General features: G+C 39.0%; 1 protein-coding gene and 1 pseudogene across 4 annotated transcripts in view; one reads left to right on the top strand and one right to left on the bottom strand.

The window, feature by feature from the left end:
- Positions 1-18108, bottom strand: part of PKP2 (plakophilin 2) — a 109060-nt gene that overhangs the window by 57389 nt on the left and 33563 nt on the right. For all 4 annotated transcript variants that reach the window (XM_029955103.1, XM_029955105.1, XM_029955104.1 and 1 more), the window contains exon 4: positions 8284-8419. In XM_029955103.1, coding sequence (XP_029810963.1) covers positions 8284-8419 — 136 coding nt within the window. The remainder of the gene's footprint in view (positions 1-8283; positions 8420-18108) is intronic.
- Positions 11856-11952, top strand: LOC115305834 (annotated as a pseudogene).

Here is an 18108-nt window from a genome sequence, read left to right as displayed (position 1 = left end):
AATTTCTGTATAAGTCTAATTACATGAAATAGAAGTTGGGATTTTGATTTTTTACTTTGCTTTTCTGTTTGGAGTGTCATTGTAACTACTGTATTGTAAATGATGGAAAATAATTGCATATGTTAAAAAAAGTAAATTGTGTTATATTAAAAAAAGGCATAAAAAAAGAATTAATGGCTGAAAATTCAAAATTCTGACCAAAATTCCAAAATTTGATAAAAAGTAAAAAATCTACAAATTTAAGAAGCTCAATGAGTTCCCAAGCACAAGAAGCCTAAGGAAGACTATACCAAGGCACATTGTGGCCAATTAGCTCAACACTAATGATAAAGAGAAAATCTTCAAAGCAGGCTGGGTAGGTGGAGAGAGATACAATATGTACTGAGGAACAATGCAGATGACAGATGATTTTGTCTGAAGCAAAGCAAGTAAGATGACAGCGGAGCAACAACTTTCAAGTGCTGAAATAAAAACTGGTAACCTAGCATTCCACTGCTAGTGAAAAGACCTCTCAAAAGCAAAGATGAAATTCTTTTTCAGACATACAAAAGCTTGAGTTAACCACCAGGAGACCTGCACTAAAATAAATGTTAGAGAGAATTCTTTAGGCAATGGGAAATAACAGATAACATTGATACAAGGCAATGAAGAGCACTGGAAAAACCTAGATGAAATGGACAAAGTCTTTGAAAGACACAAAGTACTGAAGTTCACTATGAAGAATACAGAGCCTCCAAAGCCCTGTTATCAATTAAAGAAACTGAGTTTACAGTTAAGAACCTCGCTTCTCTGGTGCAGCAGGCAGGTGCCAGTGTCAGCATCTGAAGGTCCTCGGTGTGGTGAAGAACCCCTCACAAGAGAAAGTCAAGTCCAACTAGCTGTGCTGGTGAATTCCACCAGACATTTAAGATGGAAACAATTCTAATTACAATCAAGCTTTCAGAAAATCGAAGAGGAGAGACTCCTTCCCAATGTATTCTATGAAGCTAGTATAACTCTCAATCCCAAACTGGAGAAAGACATTACAAGAAGAGATCAACATCCTTTATAAATATAGCTGTATAACTGCCTTAACAGAATCTTACCAAATCTAATTTTTAAAAAGTAACAGTACATTGTGACCAAGTGGGATCTCAGGAATTGAAAAATACTTAAAGATCAAAGTAATTTACCATATTATCAAAATTAAGATAAAAATCACAGAAATATTTCAATAAGTAAATAAAACATTTGACTAAATCCAAAAACGATTTAAAACCTTTTTTAATGTTTATTTTTGAGAGAGCGAGAGAGATAGAGTGCGCGTGGGGGAGGGGCAGAGAAAGAGGGAGACACAGAATCTGAAGCAGGCTTCAGGCTCTGAGTGGTCAGCACAGAGCCTGATGGGTGGCTCAAACTCAACAAAGTATGAGAGCATGACCTGAGCCAAAGTCAGACGTTTAGTTGACTGGGCCACCCAGGTGCCCCAAAAAGCCATTTCTGAGTAAAAACCAAAACAAAACTCCATAAAATAAGGGATAAAGCTATGGTTTTCAACTTGATATGATGATTTATGAAAAACCTACAGCTAACATCATACTCAACAGTTAAAAGCTAAAAGCTTTTTTCTGAAGACTAGGAACAAGACAAGGATGTCCACTCTGACCACTTTTATTCAACATAGTACTGAAATCCTAGCTGGAGTAATTAAACAAGAAAAAGAAATAAGTAGCACCCAAACTAGTAAAGAAAAAGTAAAACTGTCACTATTTGTGGATGACATATTACATAGAAAATCCTGAAGATTCCACCAAAAGTCTATTAGAACTAACCAATAAATTCAGTAAAGTTGTAGTATAGAAAAAATATGCAAAATTCTGTTGTATTTTTGTACACCAGTAATAAACTATCAGAATTAAGAAAACAATCCCAATTACAGTTGCATAAAAAAATACCCACCTAGGAATAAATTTAACCAAGAGGGAATATCTGTCCACTGAAAAGTATAAGACATTGATGAAAGGAACTAAAGACACAAATAAATGGAAATATATTCCCTGCTTACGGATTAGAGAAACACTGTTCCTACGTGCATAGTACCCAAAGCAATCTACAGATTCCATGCAATTCCTATCAAAATTCCAATGGTATTTTTCACAGAAAACAAAAAATCCTAAAATGTATATGGAACCACAAAAAGATCTTGAGTAGCCAGATAAATATTGAGAAAGAAGAACAAAGCTGGAGGCATCATGCTTCCTGACTTCAAAACTATATTAAAAAGCTACAGTAATAAAAACAGTATGATATTGACTTAAAAAGACACACAGATCAATAGAACAGAATCAACAGCCCTGAAATAAACCCATACACATACGACCAATTAATTTATAACAACAACAACAAAAGACAAAACAAGAATACACAATGGGGAAAGGAGGGCCTCATCAACAAACGATGCTGGGAAAACTGGATGGCCACAAGCAAAAACTTAAAAAATAATAATAAAAAAAAAGGGAAACTGGACCACTATTTCACACCATACACAAAAATTAACTCAACATAGATTAAAGTCTTAAATGTGAGACCTGAAACCATAAAACTCCTAGAAGAAAATATAGGCAGTAAACTCTTTGATGTCAGTCTTTGCAATGATTTTTTGGATATGACACCAAAAGAAAAGAACAAAAGTAAAAAGAAACAAGTGGAACTAGATCAAACAGCGAAGGAAACTATCAAAAAATGAAAAGACAATGTATGGAATGGGAGGAAATATTTGCAAATCATAAATCTGATAAGGGGTTAATATTCAAAATATAAAGAACTCACATGACTCAACAGCAAAACAGCAATCCAATTAAAACATGGGCAAAGGACCTGAATAGGTATTTTTCCAAAGAAGACATTCAGATGGCCAACACACAGAAAATGTGCTCAGCATTCTTACTCATCAGGGAAATGCAAAGGTGGTCAAGGAGATATTACATCACATCTGTCAGAATGGCTATTCCCAAAAAGACAAGATATAACAAGTGTCTGTAAGGATGTTGGAGAGCATGTAACTTGGTACAAACACTCTGAAAACAGTATGGAGGTTCATCAAAAAATTAAGACTAGAACTACCTTATGATCCAATAATTCTACTTCTGAGTATTTATCAGAAGGAAATGAAAACACTAACTTGAAAAGATATATGAGCTCCCATGTTTACTGCAGTATTCTTAAAACAGCTATTACATGGAAGCAATCAAAGTGTCCACTGATGTATGAATGGATAAGGAAAACGTGATATACACAATGGAATATTATTCAACCACAAATAAGAAGGAAAACCTGCTATTTGCAACAACATGGATGAACCCTGAGGGCATTATGCTGCGTAAAATAGACAGTGACCAAATACTGTATGATCTCACTTATATCTAAGGAAAAACAAACAAACCAACAAAAACCAAACTCAGAGATACAGAGAATAGACTGATGGTTGTCAGAGATAGGAGGTTTGACATGGGTGAAAGGGGTGAAGGTGGTCAAAAGGGACGTACATCCAGTTATAAAATAAGTAAGTCAAGAAGACGTAATGTACATCATGACGACTAGTTATTAAGAGCGTATTGTATATTTAAAAGTGCTAAGAGCAGATCTTGAAAGTTGTCATCACAAGAAAATTTATGGAGATGGACGTTAACTAGACTGGGTGATCATTTCACAATATATGCATATATCATATCATATTGTACACCTGAAAATAATAAACTGTTATATGTCAATTATAACTCAATTAAAAAAATCAACAAAACAAAAAACAGGAAAAAAAATGGTGTAAAATGCTAAAATATAATTTTTTTCTTTTCTTCCAAAAAAAAAAAAACCCCACATAAAAATCCCCCAGATTAAATTTCTAAAGAAAAAAACCAAAAACTTAGAGGTTTTTTCAGACTTAATAGTACAAAGCAAGGAGAAGCAAATGCTTCTCCCTATGATCAAGAACAGGACATGTTCACTTTCACTTTTTTTTTAACACTGTACTAGAGGTTCTAGCCAGTACCAAAAAAGAGAGAGAGAGATAGAGAAAAGAAAAGAAAAAAGAAATGTAAGTCATATTGATTGCAAAGGAAGAAATAAAACTGTTTTTATTAGCAGATGGCATGATCTATGTAGAAAATCTGACAAATCTACAAATATGCTACTAGAGCTAATAATGAATTTAGTATATCACAGGATACAAGATCAATATACAAAAATCAACTATAGTTCTATATACTAGCATTGAACAATCAAAAACTGAAGTGAAAAAAAACTCAGACCATGTGTAAAAGCACTTAGAAATATTATATCTTTAGGGATAAATCTGATAAAAACCATGAAAGATCTCTGGAGTAGAAACTAAAAAACGCTGCTGAGAGAAATTAAAGAAGACCTAAATAAGTAGCGAACTGCACCATGGTCAGGGGTTAGAAGACTTAATATTGCTTAGGTGAAAACTCTCTGTATGTTAATCTATAGATTCAATGCAATTTCAAACAAAATGCCAGCAGTGTTGTCATAAAGAAATTGACAAGCTGATTCTAAAGTTTAAATGGGACTGTAAAAGACTTGGACTAGCCAAAATCACTTGAAAAAGACCAAAGTCATAGGACTAACATTAGCAAACTTCAATATAAAACTGTATTAATATATATAAAACTATAATAATCAAGACAGTATGGTATTAGCATGAAGACAGACCAGGAATACATCAGTGAAATAGAATAAATGATGAAGAAACATACTCCTATAGATGTGATATTACTTTTCAACAAAGGCATAAAAATGTAATACCAAAACAATAATCTTTCCAACAAATGATGCCTAAATAATTGCATATATATTTTTAAATGTATATTTATTTAGAGAGAGGGAGGGAGAGAGCTGTGAGCATGGAGTCCAACATCAGGCTCAAACTCATGAACCATGAGATCATGACTTGAGCTGAAATCAAGAGTCTGATGCTTAATTGTCTGAGCCACCCAGGTGCCCCTGCATGTTTGGTTTCTTTTTTAAAGGAATGTCAGTCCAGATTTGCAGTATATACAAAGTTAGTCCCAAATGGACCAAATACCATCTAGATAAAATATGATAATTATAAAACTTTTAGAAGAAAACATAGATTATCTCTGTGACCTTAGAGTACAGAAAAATTTCTTGGATACACTATGGAAAGCATAATCCATAAAGGAAAAGATTTTTAATTAGACTCCATAAAAATAAAAAAACTGTTAAAAGAATGAAAAGATAAAACACAACTGGGAGAAAGTATTTCCAAACCACATATTTGAAAAAAAAAAAAAAAAAGACATATCCAGAATACAGAAAGAACTGACAAAACTCAATGACAAGAACCAAAACCCAAATAAAAATGGGCAAAAGAACTATGAGCTATCACCTCATACCTATCAGAATTGCTAAAATCAACAGAAGAAACAACAGGTATTGTCAAGGGTGAGGAGAAACAGAAACACTATTGCACTGTTGCTGGAAGTGCAGACTGGTGCAGCCACTTGGGAACAAAGTACGGAAGTTCTTTTTCTAAAAATAGAACTATTGTACGATTCTGCGATTGCACTACTGGGTATTTATCCAACAAATATGAAAATACTAATTTAAAGGGATACATGCACTCCTATGTTCACAGTAGCATTATCAACAATAGCCAAATTATGGAAACAGCCCAAGTGTTCACTGACTGATGAATGGATAAAATAATAAAATGTAACTCAGCCATAAAAAAAAAATAATGAAATCTTGCCATTTGGGATGATGTGGACAGAGGTAGAGAGTATAATGCTACGTGAAGTAAGTCAGAGAAAGACAAATACCATATTTCACTCACATGTAGAATTTAAGAAACAAAACAAATGACCATGGGGGAAAAAGACAGAAAGGCAAACCAAGAAACAGATTCTAGAGGCGCCTGGGTGGCTCAGTCGGTTAAGCATCTGGCTTCAGCTCAGGTCATGATCTCATAGTTCGTGGGTTCGAGCCCTGCGTCAGGCTCTGTGCTGACCGCTCAGAGCCCAGAGCCTGCTTCAGATTCTGTGTCTCCCTCTCTCTCTGACCCTCCCCTGCTTGCACTGTCTCTCGGTCTCTGAAAAATAAATGAAAAACACTAAAAAAAAAAAAAAAAAAAAAAGAAACAGATTCTAAGCTATAGAGAACAAACTGATAGTTACCAGAGGGAAGGTGGTGAGCGGATGGGTAAGTAGATGATGGGGATTAAGAAGCACCCTGTTGTGATGAGCACTGGGTGTTATATGAAGGGCTGAATCACTGTTTTGTGCACCTGAAACTAATGCTACACTGCATTTTAACTAACTGGACTTTTTTTTTTTAAAGGAACAAGGGGGCACCTGGGTGACCGATGGTGTGGAGCCTGTTTGGATGTCTCTGTCTCTCTCTCAAAATAATAAATAAAAATATACAGTTTGGCAATTTCTTAAAAAGTCAAACATACACCTACCATATCATCCAGACATTCAACTCCTAGATATCTACCCAACAGAAATGAAAACAGATTTGCGCATATATGTTCACAGCAGCTTTATCTGTTATAGCCATCCATCAACAGGTGAATCAACAAATTAAGATGTATTCATACAATGAAGTACTATTCAGCTGTACACATACAAACACACACGTGCACACATCTTTTGATGCACACAACATGGATGAATCTCAAAAGACTAAAGCTCAGGGAAAGAAGCCAAAGGAAAAAACATACATACTCTATAGTTTATATAAAACTCTAGAAACTTCAGTATAATCTATAGTAACAGAAAGCAGATCATTGGTGACCTGGGTTAGGGAGGGGTCAGATGTATGGATTATAAAGGGGCACAGAGAGACGTTGGCGATAATGGATATGCTCATCATCTTGATTGTGAGAGCTTTACAATGGCTAGACATGGTAAAATTTAATTGAACCTTAATAAAGGTGTTAAAAAATGAACAAACAAAACTGGTACATTTATACAAAAGAAATCCTTGTAGCAATTTTAAAGAATGAAGAAGGGCTTGGGGCGCCTGGGTGGCTCAGTCAGTTAAGCGTCTGACTTCAGCTCAGGTCATGATCTTACAGTTTGTGGATTCGAGCCTCGCATCGGGCTCTGTGCTGACAGCTCAGAGCCTGGAGCCTGCTTCAGCTTCTGTCTCCCTCTCTCTCTGACCCTCCCCTGTTTGTGCTCTGTCTCTCTGTCTCAAATATAAATAAGCATTTTTTAAAAATTATATAAAAAAAGTAAAGAATGAAGAAGGGCTAACATATATCAAACATTTCCAAGATACTGCATTAAAGGAAAACAAAGTGCAGACATAATACAGAGCAGATACATAATCTGCTACCATTTGTAATTTTGTATTAAACGAAAAAGGATACTGAATCAGCCCATTCAGTAATTGTTTTTACATGTATAGAATATCTCTGGAAAGACACCCAAAAATGATGTGAAAGAGAGAGACAGAGAGAGAGGGGGGGGGAGGGAGAGAGAGAGGGAGGGAGAGAGAGAGAGAGAGAAGGAGGGAGGGAAGGAGAGGGAGGGAGGTAAAGAGGTGGGAGGAGAGAGGATAGGGGAAAGAGAAAAAAAGAGAAATGAAGATGGGGGGTAGGCTGAGGTTTGGAGTAGGAGGGAAACTTAGTTTCACTGCGAAACTTTTCAACTATGATTTTTTTTCCCCTGAGCAAATGTACCACTTTTTAAATGAACATAGAATGACCTAGTGATTCCATTGCGGGGGCGGGGGGGTCTGTCCTATACAACACTTAGGGAAATGCCAAAAGATATATGTACAAAGCTGTCTACTGAACCATTTTCATCATCGCTTAATGAAAAAAATGTAAAACATTGTTTATGTTTAACATATATATTTAAATATAGAAAACAATGGTCTAAAATGCTCATGCACGCTCTCCCACCCCCTCCTCCCACAGAAAACTCTGCAAGGAGCCAGACTGGGAAGGACAACTGCTGGGGGCTTTGGTCCTAAAGTGGGGAGACTGGGGAGACAGACAAGGAAGGGGAAGGTTTGTGTGCGGACTTACATCCTAAATTTCTGAATTACAGTACATTTTTGTTCCTGGGTGTATATTTCCTTTTAATTAAAAAGGCTCAATGAAGACTTTATTAGTTATTTAAAACTGACCTATAATTGACATAACTCAATAAAGATTTTTTCTAATTTAAATAAATTAATGGTTTCAGTGTGCACGGCCACCATAACAGAGGTCAAAGCGTGATAATTTTACACGGGACTTAAGATGATACTCACCCTTTTCCGCGCTTCAGATTTCTGGAAGCACTCGTGCTGAATGAAAGTAGCCGCCGCCGAAATTCGGGGCGGCGGTGTGTGGTCTGCGTCGAGCACACTCACTGCTCGCTCCAGAGTCATCTCCATGTCTGCATTCCTAGACAAACAGTCAGAGTTTCAGCAGAGTTCCAAACCTGCTCCCTCTGCCTCCCAACCTGATACTCCAGAGATGGCTCGGCCAATACGGGGAAGGACCTAGAACATCTAAGCCTTGGCTTTTCCTCAGCCAGAAGATAAATCATCTGAGAGCAGAAGGCATAGGAAGCCAGCAGTAGAAATAGTCCACCTCTGATCACACTGGCCTCTAAGATTGTCACTGAATTGAGTAGCATCATAATACAGCCCAAAGAAAGAAACTGATCTCACTGAAGATAAATATACGTAGCATGATAATTACATTTTAAAAGGTCACTCAGTAAGACTTTACATGGAATTTAAAATAAATTTGGTCAAAGAAGTTAAAAATTATTTCTACATGGTAATGCTACACCTGTGGAAAGAAACACCATCCCTCAATAATCATTAGGTTTTCCTCAAAGATGTTCAGAAATGGTTATTTCAGCTAAAACTGAATTTTTAAAAAAGCATTCTAAAAATGTTCTCTTTTTTAATGTTTATTTTTGAGAGAGAGAGAGAGAGAGAGAGAGAGAGAGAGAGAGCGAGCGAGCACGCAAGCATGCAGAAAAGGCACTAGCAGGGTAGGGGCAAGAGAGAGATGGGGACAGAGGATCTGAAGCAGGCTCCGTGCTGACAGCAGAGAGCTGGATGTGGGGCTTGAACTCACAAACCATGAGATCATGACCCGAGTCTCTGTCAGACACTTAACCACCCAGGCCACCTCTAAAAGTGTTCTTATTTAATAAATATAGCAGTATATAAACAGTAAAATCCAGGAAAATTGAGTTTGTTTTGTTCAAATAAATCATACTGAAGTAAAAGAATTCATCAGGAAAGGTAATGATTAAAGACAATTATAAATATGTTTTTTCTTGGAGCACCTGGGTGGCTTAGTTGGTTAAGTGTCTGACTTTAGCTCAGGTCATAATCTCGTGGTACACGAGTTCAAGCCCTGCATCAGGCTCTGTGCTGACAGCTCAGAGCCTAGAGTCTGCTTCAGGTTCTGGGTCTTCCTCACTCTGTGGCCCTCCCCTGCTCATACTCTTTCTCAAAAATGAAAATCATTAAAACAAAATTTTTTTAAAGATTTAAATGTGTTTTTCTTGGGGCACCTAGGTAGCTCAGTTAGCATCTGACCCTTGATTTCAGCTCAGGTCATGATCTCACAGTTTGTGGCTTCAAGCCCTGTGTTGGACTTTGTCCCTGGTTGGGATTCTCTCTCCCTCTGCCTCTCCCCTATTTGTGATTGCATGCTCTCTCTCTCTCTTTCAAAATAAATCAACTTTAAAAATATATGCTTTTTGGGGCACCTGGGTGGCTCAGTCAGTTAAGCGTCTGACTTCAGCTCAGGTCATGATCTCACAGTTTGTGGGTTTGAGCCCCACATCAGGCTCTGTGCTGACAGCTCAGAGCCTGCTTCAGATTCTGTGTCTCCCTATCTCTATGACCCTCCCCTGCTCATGCTGTCTCTGTCTCTCAAAAATAAATTAAAAAACATTAAAAAAATTTTTAATAAAATAAAATAAAAATATATGCTTTTTCGTAAAGAAAACAACTTTATAAACATTCTGTTGCCATTTGTTTTACCATTATAATGACATTTGATTTATGTCTTTCTAGTAGCATACTAGGTTGCAGGTATTTATAGTGATGATGAAATCTGTTGCAGTTTGAACTAGAGAAGATAATTTATAGTGGACAAATAAAACTGCCACTTGTAAAACAATAACTCCCAAATGCCTCATCAAACTGGTTTTTTCTCACCTTTTATATCTGCCTAGAGGCTAACTAGGTTAGGCAGCCTATTATCACTGTGGATGTTAACATATTCATGCTTCCTTAAGCATTGACTCAGAGAAACCAGACTGATAACAGCAAAGTCTTAGAACTGTGGCTAATGACATGCCTTAAAGGTATCCTAGGACTCTGGCTTCAAGGAGAGGTACACCTGATTCATTCCAGGTAATGGAGAATAAAAAAGATAGTGTGACAGGGTGTTTTCCAGTATTTGCTAGAAAGCACAATGAATACCAGCATAGCATTGCAGTACTGCTTTCTTAAAAATGGAAGGTTGTGGCAACTCTGGGTCCGGCATGCCCATCAGCACCATTTTTCCACCAGCATTTTCTCACCTCATGTCTCTGTGTCACATTTTGGTAATTCTCACAATATTTAAAACTTTTGCTATGGGGATCTGTGATCAATGATCTTTGATGTTTCTACCATATTTCTTTTGGGGCACCACAATCACACCCATATAAGATGACAAACTTCACCCATAAATGTGTGTGTTCTGACTGCTCTATCAACCAGCCATTCCCCCGCCTCTCTCCCTCTCCTCGAGGCCTCCCTATTCCCAGGACAGATTCGAACTAGGCCAAATCATAACCCTCCTGTGGCCTCTAAGTATTCAAGGGAAGGGAAGAGAGGAGTTGCACGTCTCTCACTTTAAATCAAAAGCTAGAAACGATTAAGCTCAGTGAGGAAGGCTTGTTGAAAGCCGAGACTGGCCATGCCTCTTGCACCAAACAGTTGGCCAAGTTGCAGACGCAAAGGAAAATTTCCTGAAGGAAATTCAAAGTTTACTCCAGTGAACACACAAATGATAAGAAAGCGAAACAACCTTATTGCTGATATGGAGAAAGTTTCAGCAGTCTGGATAGAAGATCAAACTGGCCCAATGATCAACATTCCCTCAGACCAAAGTCTAATTCAGACCAAGGCCCTGACTTTCTTTAAATCTATGAAGGCTGAGAGAGGTGAGGAAGTTCAGAAGAAAAGTTGGAAGTTAGCAGGGGTTGGTTCATGCAGTTTAAGGAAAAAAGCCGTCTCTGTAACATCTAAGTACAAGGCAAAGCACTTCTGTAGGGGCTGTGGGTTACGCAGATCTAGCTAAGGTATTTCAGGAAGGTGGTTATACTAAGAAACAGATTTTAAATGTAGCAAAGCAGCTTTATATTAGAAGAAGATGCCGTCTAGGACTTTCATAACTAGGGAGGAGAAGTCAATGCCTGCCTTCAAAAAAAACAAGCTGACTCTTGTTATAAGGGCCGCTGCAGCAGGTGATTTGAAGTTGAAACCAATTCTGATTGACCATTTCCAAAATCCTAGGACACTTAAGAATAATGCTAAATCTACTTTGCCTGGGCTCTGTCAATGGAACAACAAACCCTGGGTGACAGCACATTCACTTGCAACTCGGTTCACTGAATTTTTAAGCCCACTGCTAATCCACTGCTCAGGAGAAAAAGATTCCTTTTGGAATATTACTGCTCACTGACAAACTGGTCACCCAAGAAATCTGATGGAGATGTAGGAGATTAACGTTTTCATGCCCACCGACACAATATTCATTCCGCAGTTCATGGGCTAATGAGTAATTCTGGGCACCTAAGTCTTATTATTTAAGAAATACACTGCTTCAGCAGCACATATTCTAAAATTGGAATGATACAGAGAAGATTATATGCTCGTGTGCAATAATGACACGGATATTCGTGGTCTGTGGTTTTTAGAAGTCATGGGAAGGAAACGCACAGCATAAGGAATGCAGTCAATGACACTGTGGTAGGTTGAATGGTGACAGATGGTAGCTACATCTGTGGTGAACATAATTTATAAACCTGTTGAATCACTATGTTTATACCAGAAACTAATGTAACATTGTGTGTTAACTACACTCAAAAAGTTTATTTAAGAAACACACTGCACAAGGCTATAGCTTCCATAGATAGTAATTCCTTTGACGGATTTGGGCAAAGTAAATTAAAGAATTTATGAGGAGGATTCGCCATCCTAGATGCCACTAAGAGCATGGCCCATTGCAAGAGCATGTGACTCTTGATCTCAGGGTTGTGAATTTGAGCCTCATGTTGGGTGTAGAGACTGCCTAAGTAAATAAAACTTTTAAAAAAATTAATAAAGAACATTCCTGATTCAGAGGAAGAGGTCAAACTATCAACATGAATAGAAGTTTGGAAGAGGTTGTTTTCAACCTTCATGGATGACTTTGAAGGGTTCAAGACTTCAGGAGAGGAAGTAGCTGCAGGCGTGGTGAGAAGCACAAGAGAACTAGAATGAGAAGCGGAGCCTGAGGATGTGACTGAATGGCTGTGATCTCATGACAAAACTTTAATAAAAGAGTTGGTTCTTCTGGATGAGCAAAGAAAGTGATCTCTTGAGATGGTGTCTACTCCTGGTGAAGATGCTGTGAAGACAGTTGAAATGACAACAAAGGATTTGGAATATTACATCAACTTTGTTGACGAAGCAGCAGGGTTTGAGAGGAATGGCTCCAATTTTGAAAGACGTTCTGCCGTGGGTAAAATGCTATCAAACAGCATCACATTCTGCAGAGAAATCATTCATGAAAGGAAGAGTCGATGGGGTCTACCTCACTGATTTTAAGAAATGGCCACACAACACAGCCACCCCAACCTTCAGCAAGCACCACCCTGACCAGTCAGCTGCCATCAGTTTCAAGGCAAGACCCCGTCCACCAGGAAAACTGTCTGAATGCCCAGATGATGGTTAGCATATTTTAGCAAGAAAGTAATTAAAAAAATTTTTTTAATGTTTATTTTTTATTTTTGCGAGAGAGAGAGGCAGACTGCAAGTAGGGGAGAGGCAGGGAGAGACGCAGACACAGAATCGGAAGTAAGCTTCAGGCTATAAGCTGTCAGGACAGAGCCCGACATGGGGCTCGAGCCCATGAATGGAGATCATGACCTGACCCAAAGTCAGACGCTTAACTGACTGAGCCCCCCAGGCATGCCAGCAAGAAAGTACTTTTACATTAAGGTACATACACTGGTTTTTTTAGACAGAATGTTATTGCATCTTTAATAGATTATAGTGCACATATAACTTTTACATGCACTGGAAGACAAAATATTCACTTTATTGTGGTGGTCTGGAACTTAACCCACCATTCTTTTGCGGTATGCCTGTAAATTCTCTCTAAGATCAGGCTCACTCACTAATGTATACACATGTGCAGATGTGTGTGGAGTATTGTCAATGTGCGTGTGGGTGGGTGTGACACAGGTGAGGAGATAAGAGTAATGAGACTCATGACTAAAAACCAATACCCAGTGTTTCTGATACACATGTTCAAACATACAAGTGTTACCTCATGAGTACAAGGGTATTAAGAATGAAGCCAAAGAGTTTTGGCATCTGTACTGAGAATTATATAATGATCTCATATTTTAAAATGTTGTGCCTCAGGAGTCAATTTAATGGGTAAAAAAATGTAAGCTATTATCATGAAACCGGAATTTGAGTCACTTTTATTTTGTATAAAAACATCTTTGATGGAAATATTTTACATGCATTGGAATCCATGCATGTAAAATATTACAGGGAACTTAAAACTCTAACAGGCTCAATCTCAGTGGCAATTTTAAATCTTTACTGTTCATCCCAACAGGTGCTTCAACTGATGAAAGATCATTTATAACATAAGAATTGCCTTCTGTTCAGTGTAGCTTTTTTTTTTTTTAAGGTTAAGCCTTTAATCCACTTCATAAGTCATACACGACTCAGGAAAGTTTGAATTTCCCAACACTCTTAACACCCACAAATAAATCCATTACTCCTTTCTTTTCCTGAACATGATTCACAAAGAAGCGCTCCATCCACTGCTCATCAATCCAGTGCTACTTCACATTATCATTAAAAACAATTCCCAGACTAGTTTAAGCCCCGTATGGGGCGCTGCTGTCATTGGAGAGCCTGTTTCAGATCCTCTGTCCCCCTCACTCTCTGTCCCTCCCCTGCTCGTGTTCTCTCAAAAATAAAAATTAAACATTAAAATAAAATTCCCAAATGGAAAGAGGTCTTCCTCTTTAAGAAGGTTTGCAACAGCTGTCAGCGTGTGGATTTTCTGTTTTGTTACTGTCTGCGCAGTCTGACTCTGTAACACTGCATACATTCTGACCCCGGTCTGGGTCCATCTCCTTGGGGTCTTCAACCCTCTCCCTTCCCTCCTCTGATCACTTACCCCGTCCTCCAATCACATCGAGTTTTATTCCTTCTCTAAACACTGCATGCCTCTTCACAAGCTGCTCTGATTTTTCTAGAAAGCCCATCATTCTACCTCGTTCTTCTCCATTCTTCACAATTCAATTCAAATATCAACAGATCTGTAAAATCTTTGCATGGTCCGATCTCCAGAGAGAGCCATTCCAAATTTCCTCTATTCTCCCACAGCATTCCTTCTCACTCCTCCCTTCTCTCTCTCTTCCTCCTTCCTTCCCACTCAGTTACAAAGCACATCCTGAAGCCTGCAGAAATGTGCCTTGGGAGATGGGGGTGGGGGACAGGGAGGAGAATCAGGAAGAGTAGTTGCACCTTGGCCCCATTTTCACCTGAACGTATTCTCCAGAAGTCTTTTTAACAACTTCAGAGAATGTTAAAATGATGTCACCATATATGAAAAATGCAAGAGGAAGCAGTGTATGCTATCATTGGTCAGAATATGAGATGACGTAGGAAAAAATTAAAATAGTACTTTTCATGTGTGCAGTCCGTCAGCAACCAGTGTTCCTGCCAACTCACGACACAGCCCTGCCGGGGCTGGGTCTCAGATATCCTATGTATTAACGGGGCTACACCTCAGAGGGCCAGACAAACATAAGATGATGAATGGAGAACTCCTGCGTGTTTTCAGATGCTCAGGAAATGCAGATTCCCCCAATTCATAAAAATTTAAGCGTTATGAAAGAACTGCTTTGAGAATATGCCTCTGGCGGAGGTATGTGTTTCTGGAGACCGTTTTGAGGGAATGAGTCTTAGCTGAGAAAATAAAGCCTTGAACTGGGCCATTAAAAATGGAAATGGAAAGAAAAAGCTGAAAGAGACTTGAAGAATCAAAGAACCGAAGAGGTTGGTAATTATGAAGATGTGGAAGAAATTTTCTGTTCGGTGCCAATGTCACAAACTTCCTGGTAATCCTACTAGAGATTCAATCTCTCTCCATAGGCTCCATCTACTAATCTCAGAGCACAATGCTCTATTGTTCTCTGAATTTCCATAACCTAGCACTTGATGTGTCTCATTTTCTTTTTCACTGATCCTCTCCTAGACCATTGTGTAGCCCATCCCATGTCTAAGGCTTGCAGTGCTGGGTACCCTGGAGAAGCCTAATATTCATTTGCTGAACCAATAGTTTCCCACAGGTACAAAAATCATATTTTCAAAAAAACAAACCTGAAATGTTTTACTTGGTAATTTCTTTTTTTTTTTCATGTATTTTTATTTATTTTTCAGAGACAGTGCGAGCAGGGGAGGGTCAGAGAGAGAAGGAGATAGAGAATCCGAAGACAGGCTCCAGGCTCTGAGCTGGCAGCACAGAGCCCGACACAGGGCTTGAACCCACAAACCATGAGATCATGACCTGAGTCGAAGTGGACACTTAACAGACCGAGCCACCCAGGCGCCCCTTTACTTGGTAATTTCTTAAACCTTTCCATTAGTCTGATTTCAGCTGCATTAGTAACTGGCCAGTCATTCTACTTTTAGAAAGATCAACTGTATGATAGGTTATGTCATTATGTAGGTTTATAATTTTATCTAGCTACTCTGTAGGAATGTTCCAGATACATGAAAGACCTCTTCTTTACATGTGGGATTTCCGCTAGACCAAAGGAAAAAAAAAAAAAGCAGATTCCAAAAACAGGGGCTGGATAGGTTTGAAATGGGAGAGAATGCAGGCAAAGGAGAACACAGGCTGTGGTCTGAGAGCCAGGGCCCTCAGGAGGCAGCCTGGGGAGCTGAAATGCCAAGGAGCACACTAAAGAAAGAGAGACATAGACACCATAAACATAGGCATCAGGCACGGATGTCACCTTGATCACCTATTTTCCTTATTAAAGGAAATACCTCTGGCCTCTTCTCCTTTTATGCAGAGAGCAAAAATTTCAAGAAGAGTTTGTTTTTATGATTTCTCTAGAATGGCAACTTTGGGAATTGTCAAGAATAAAATTCTTACCCTTTATTCTAAATTTCTGGACCCCCAAGTGTTCTTCCTATTCTTTGAAATAGGATCAATTATTTCAATGAAATCTGCCCTGTCCATGAAAACAATAACCCAAAATAGCACAGTTAATACTTCTAGAATTTGAGCAACAAAAGAACTTAGATGGCAAAAAGTAAAGAGTTTCTATTTCATTTCCTCCTTCCTTAATTCTTTCAGTCTCTGGGCATATGTTTATACAGTGCCTGTGCTGGGCCTGCCTCTCCTTTAGGGTACTGAGAATATGAAGATGATAAGACGCTCACAGGAAGTTCAAAGTCTAGAGGGAAAGCAGGAAAGAAATGCATAACCACAACGTATTATTCGGGTAGAAACACCCACACAGTGCAGCTACCTGGGACACCTAGATTGCGAGGGGCGCCATCAGGAAATAGGCAGTATCTGGCCTATTTCAGAACATCCAGAATCATGAGTACCAGGCAAAACCAGAGCTACTGGTGGCAAAGAACAGAGAGAGACAGAGACAGATGGATAAATGGGAAAAAATGCCGGCAGGAAAGAAGAAGGAAGTGAAGAGGTTTCAAGTGGTTTGTAGTGGGGGGGCGGGGAGCTCTGGGGATGGTGGTGAGAAAGAATGAAGGAGACTAGAAAGAGCCGGGACTGGAGTGATAAGCAGAGGTGAAAACGTGGGCTGGGCCATGTGTGCTACGATGCAAAGTACAAAAACTTGATGGAATTATGGAAAGGTTAGATCTAGGCAGAGAAACAATCAGATTTGGGAAGATCATTCTAAAGGCCAGAGAACAGTTCTGAGTGAGCAAGACCAGAGGAAGAGATGTGTGTTATGAAGACGGACAGAAGGGTAAAAATTTAAGGTCTATTAAGGAGGTTAAAATATGGTGCTGTGACTGGGGAGGGTTGGAGATAAGTGTGACTTCTAGGTTTGTAAACGGCAGGACTTCAGTATGAGGAGATGGTTAGGGGTAGGCGGCAGGGAGGAGCTAATAAATCTGGCTTTTCATATACCGAGTGTATGTAGGAAGTCCAGGAGGCTGCTAGAAATCCATGCAGATCTAGAGAGAGTTCAGGATAGAGGACAGGTCTGAAGATAAAACTCTGGGAATCTCGAGGATACATGGTACACGGGACTGTGGAGGAGCGTTTGCACCAGGAAGAGGAAGGGTACCGAAGATGACCTCCCTGGGCACGCAGACAAGGGCACTCAGAGAAGACTACGATGCGCCTCCAGAGGCAAATGGAAAAGTGGGAGAGGGTGGTGCCCTGGAAACCGATGGAAGAGAACTTCACAGTGCTGTAAAATGCTGCCCAAAGGCTGCATATTATAAGGACTAAATATGTATCTGCACTGGATATGGCAAAAAGGCAGCCATTGGTGAGGAGAATGTTCCAGTGAAATGGTGGGGACTGAAGCCAAATGCAGCAGAGTGATGAGATTGGGAAGTGACAGAGTGGCTCAAGAAGCACGGGGACAGAGGTGGGGGAACAGAAAAAGGCTAATTGTCAGAGGATGTGGCATGAGTTCTGTTATTGCTAAAATCATGGTGTGACAACTGTGTCCTGTAAAAATCCTAGGATACAGTAGGTATCTAACAAACCTTAAATTCTCCATTTAAAAGCCTTCATCAGCTTTCTCCTCTATAAATAATGACCTCATGCATTTTCTTCTTTCT

The sequence above is a fragment of the Suricata suricatta genome, chromosome 10, assembly GCF_006229205.1.
Source record: "Suricata suricatta isolate VVHF042 chromosome 10, meerkat_22Aug2017_6uvM2_HiC, whole genome shotgun sequence".
NCBI lineage: Eukaryota > Metazoa > Chordata > Mammalia > Carnivora > Herpestidae > Suricata > Suricata suricatta.
The sequence above is the reverse complement of the archived record's forward strand: the minus strand, read 5'-3'. Positions and strand labels throughout refer to the sequence as shown.